The following is a 3,588-nucleotide window of genomic DNA, read 5'->3' on the forward strand; positions in this document are numbered from 1 at the left end:
TACGGAGGGTATCTGCGGGGGGAACGTGCCGTTACCACTTACTCGTAACCTCCAGAGCGACTGCTTGCTTACTTATCAACCCATTACCTGTTTGTCTGGTACTTGTCTACCAATCGTCCCCTCGCGTCTCGCCGCCGGGCGGGCCGGGCGAGGGCGGGCCGGCGGCGCCTGTGACTCGGGCTCGCCCGGAAAGGTTTCGAAGGGGTGTCGGCCAGACAGCATAATGTAGAGCATGACGCCGACCGACCACATGTCGATCTGCTGGTCGTACGGCACCTACAGCCGAGATCCAGCCGAGATCCAGCCGAGATCCAGCCGAGATCCAGCCGAGATCTCTGCTGGTCGTCTGGCGCCTACAAGGGTCCCGACAAGGTCCCGAGCAAGTTCCGACACACACACGCCGATCTGCTGGAAGGACGCCACCGACGCGTCCGCCTGCTCGGGCGCCCAGTACGTCCACGTGCCAACCTTCCCGCCAGAGATGACTTGCTCGCCTACAGCAGACACGTCACGGACCTGTCATGGACGCGTCGTGGCAGGCCGGCCCGAGAGACGGCTTGCTCGCCTGCGGGGGGGGGTAGGGAGGAGGCGTCGGCGCCTCCGAGGGGCAGAGGCGCGCGAGCGGGGGCGGTGCGGCGCCCTCTTCGAGCAGCACCGCCGCGCCGAAGTACATCTCGGCTCTCTCTCTCGGCTCTCTCTCTCGGCTCCCTCTCGGCGCCCTCTTCGAGCAGCACCGCCGCGCCGAGGTCGATGAGCTTGACGGGCGAGTCCGGTGACGTCGACATGAGGACGACGTTCTCGGGCTTCATGTCGCGGTGGCAGATGCCTAGACCCTTCCGAGACACTTCCTAGACACTTCCTAGGCGGCCAGAGGGCTTCATGTCGCGGTGGCAGATGCCGCACGAGTGGAGGTGGTAGATGCCGCGCGCCACCTGCAACGTGCCATGCGAGGTGGTAGTGCAACGTGCCATGCGAGGTGGTAGTGCAACGTGCCATGCGTACCGGGCCTCGACTGGGTCCGAGGCGGACTCCCGGGCGCCCCACCCCCTCTCCTGCCCTCACCGCACCCCTCAACCCTCCCTACACCCGCTCGCCTGGCCGAGCAGCTGCGACGCGACCCGCTCCGAGTACGCGCCTACAGAGGACAGAGAGGCCTCGGCGAGGCCGTCTCCTCGAGGCCCGCTCCTCTGCAGACGCTGCAGCGCCGTGGTTGAGCAGCCGCTCAAACAGCTCGCCGCCCTCGGCCAGCTCCATCACGAGGTGCCACTCTCCGTCCGGCCCCACGTCGTTGGCCGGCACGTCGTACACGGCGAGCAGCTGCATGATGTGCGGGTGGCCGTGGCAGCGCACGAGCGATGCCACCTCCATGTTCAGGAAAGGCTCGAGCAGCAGCCGCTTGTCGACAACCTTGATGGCGACGCGCTTGCCGGTGGCGCGCTCCGTCGCTCGCCACACCGTCGCGGAGCCGCCCGACGCGATGATTGTGTTGAAGTCGTAGAGCGACTCGACCGCCTCTCTAGTTGCGTCGACGATGATCGCCGGCCGCGGGATGGCCTCGGCGATGCTCCCCACGCTCTCGTGCACAGAGCTGCGCGCCGACGACAGCCGCGCGTCGCCACCACCGCTCTTCGCTTCCTCGGCTTCGTCACCGCCCTCGCCAACGAGCCACGCGGTAGGAAGCACCGCGCCGAGCGCGACCCCAGCCACAGCCGCACCGGCCATGCCCAGCCCCATCGTCATCGCACTGATGCCGCCCGGAGCCCTCTGCGGCGCGGCGGCACAACGGCGGCGGCGAAGCAGCAGCAACGAGCGGCCAAGTGGCCGGCCGTGGCGACGTAGCGACAGGAAGCCCTGCATTTTTCGGCGCTGGCTCGCAACAAACAAGGGCCCCGTGAAGGGTTGGGCGCGCCACCCAAGAGGCAAGAGCGTAGGTACGTGCGGATCGGCAAAGCGCAACGCGTCGATCTTTTACCTTCTAGAACCTTGGGTGGTGATCCTGTGTGCGTGTGTGACTGGGAGTGTTCACTGGAAATACACCACGCAGGGGCACAGCAAGCACGGATAGCCGTTGAGCACTTGAGCACTTGATAGGGTCGATTCCGCATGGTACGGGACCCCTCGATCGTCTCGCCCACCCTCACTGGTGTGTTCATTGGGGGGGGTCATAGCCGTTGAGGAGAAAGCGCGTAAGATATACGCGCCACCTCCGCGAGCGCGGCGGGATCGGAATTGCGGCCGGAGGGAAGGGCGAGCCGCCGCCGCCGCCGCCATACCATCAGCGACGACGACTGTGGCTCGCCTCAAACGCCAGGCGCTGGATCGGCAGTACTCGTAGGAAACGAACATCTGAGTTTCAAATCTCGAATAAATCTCGAAACACACTTGAATGCTCACTTGGCAGGTAACATATGCGCCACGCGCCCCAACCGCTCCTCTGGTCGCCGCCGGCCTCCGCGGCGGCGGCGATGTCCCAGCGCCACCCATCGGCCAGCCCTCAGATCGATCGATCGCGGATCGGCGCTCAAAGTCGGCTTCAGATCCGAGAACGCTGCTGGCGCCGCCGCCGATCCCAGCGGCGACGCCAGCAGCTTCCCCTGCTCTCCAATGCGCCGAGAAGCGACGCGGGGGTGCTCGGCCCGCCATGGACGACGAAGGATCCGCCGGGCGCGCGTCGGACGGTCCGGTGGCACCCTCTGCGCGCGGCACCTGCCGGCGCCCCGACGACACCCGTCGCGCCACCGCTGATGGAGGGGCGGTCGGCGCCGCTGCCGCCGCGCCGCCGGTGGGAGGGGCACTGGTGGTGGCCTGGGCGGCCCTCCGCCGCCGCTCGGGGCGCCCGGGCAGCGGTGGCAGCCTGCGCCCGCGTGCTTCGAGCTGCCCGCTCGGTGCTTCGAAATGCCCGCTCCGGCGGCCCGCGACCGCTGCTATTCTTTTTTCTACGTGCAAAATTCGAGCCAATAGAGGAAACTGAAGCGGGCAGGCTGGAAGCACTGAGGGACGGCCGATGTTCGCCCAGTGCCACACCTGATTTTAGAATCGCTCTATGGCCCATAACCACATATAACGTACTATAGGATCACTCAAAATGCGCGAGCCGCGAGTGTATGAAGTATGACACATAAGAACCTCGCCGGGTTGAGCCGGGGAGGGGGGTCTGCACTAGAAGCTGCTGCGCCGCTCTCTCCGCCGAAGATCGAGGGCCACTTCGTCCTCCTCGTCGGCTCCGACGTCCCCCACCTCCTCCTGCGTGCGGCGGAAATGCCTCCGGCGCATCCGCTTGCGCGCGTGCTCCTCCGACACCTGCAGCAGCTGCTCGCACACGCCCCACGAGGAGCGAATCATCTCGAGGAACGCGTCGCGCGGGACGCTGACCACCTCGCACCGCTCCGAGCAGCAAGTGACCGTCGTGTTGAAGGGCGCGCGAGAGAGGCACGCGGTCTCGCCGCAGCACTCGCCCCGCACCCGCGTGCCGATGTCGCGCCTTCAACACGAGGGAGGGGGGGCGCAATGAACGATCGTCTTCCCTCAAGCCCCGGCCTGACGCGAGGCGCTCGCCTCCGCCCGTCGACGCCGAGCATGCTCGATAGC

At 66.9% G+C, this 3,588-nt stretch overlaps 1 protein-coding gene across 1 annotated transcript in view; it reads right to left on the reverse strand.

Moving 5' to 3' along the window:
• Positions 1 to 75: 75 nt before the first annotated feature.
• Positions 76 to 3,588, reverse strand: part of EMIHUDRAFT_77004 (Serine/threonine-protein kinase) — a gene marked incomplete at both ends in the record, with an annotated part of 6,886 nt that continues 3,373 nt past the window's right edge. The window contains one exon of the mRNA XM_005762502.1: positions 76 to 258. Coding sequence (XP_005762559.1) covers positions 76 to 258 — 183 coding nt within the window. The remainder of the gene's footprint in view (positions 259 to 3,588) is intronic.

This window comes from Emiliania huxleyi (genome assembly GCF_000372725.1).
Source record: "Emiliania huxleyi CCMP1516 unplaced genomic scaffold EMIHUscaffold_675, whole genome shotgun sequence".
Classification (NCBI taxonomy): Eukaryota; Haptophyta; order Isochrysidales; family Noelaerhabdaceae; genus Emiliania; species Emiliania huxleyi.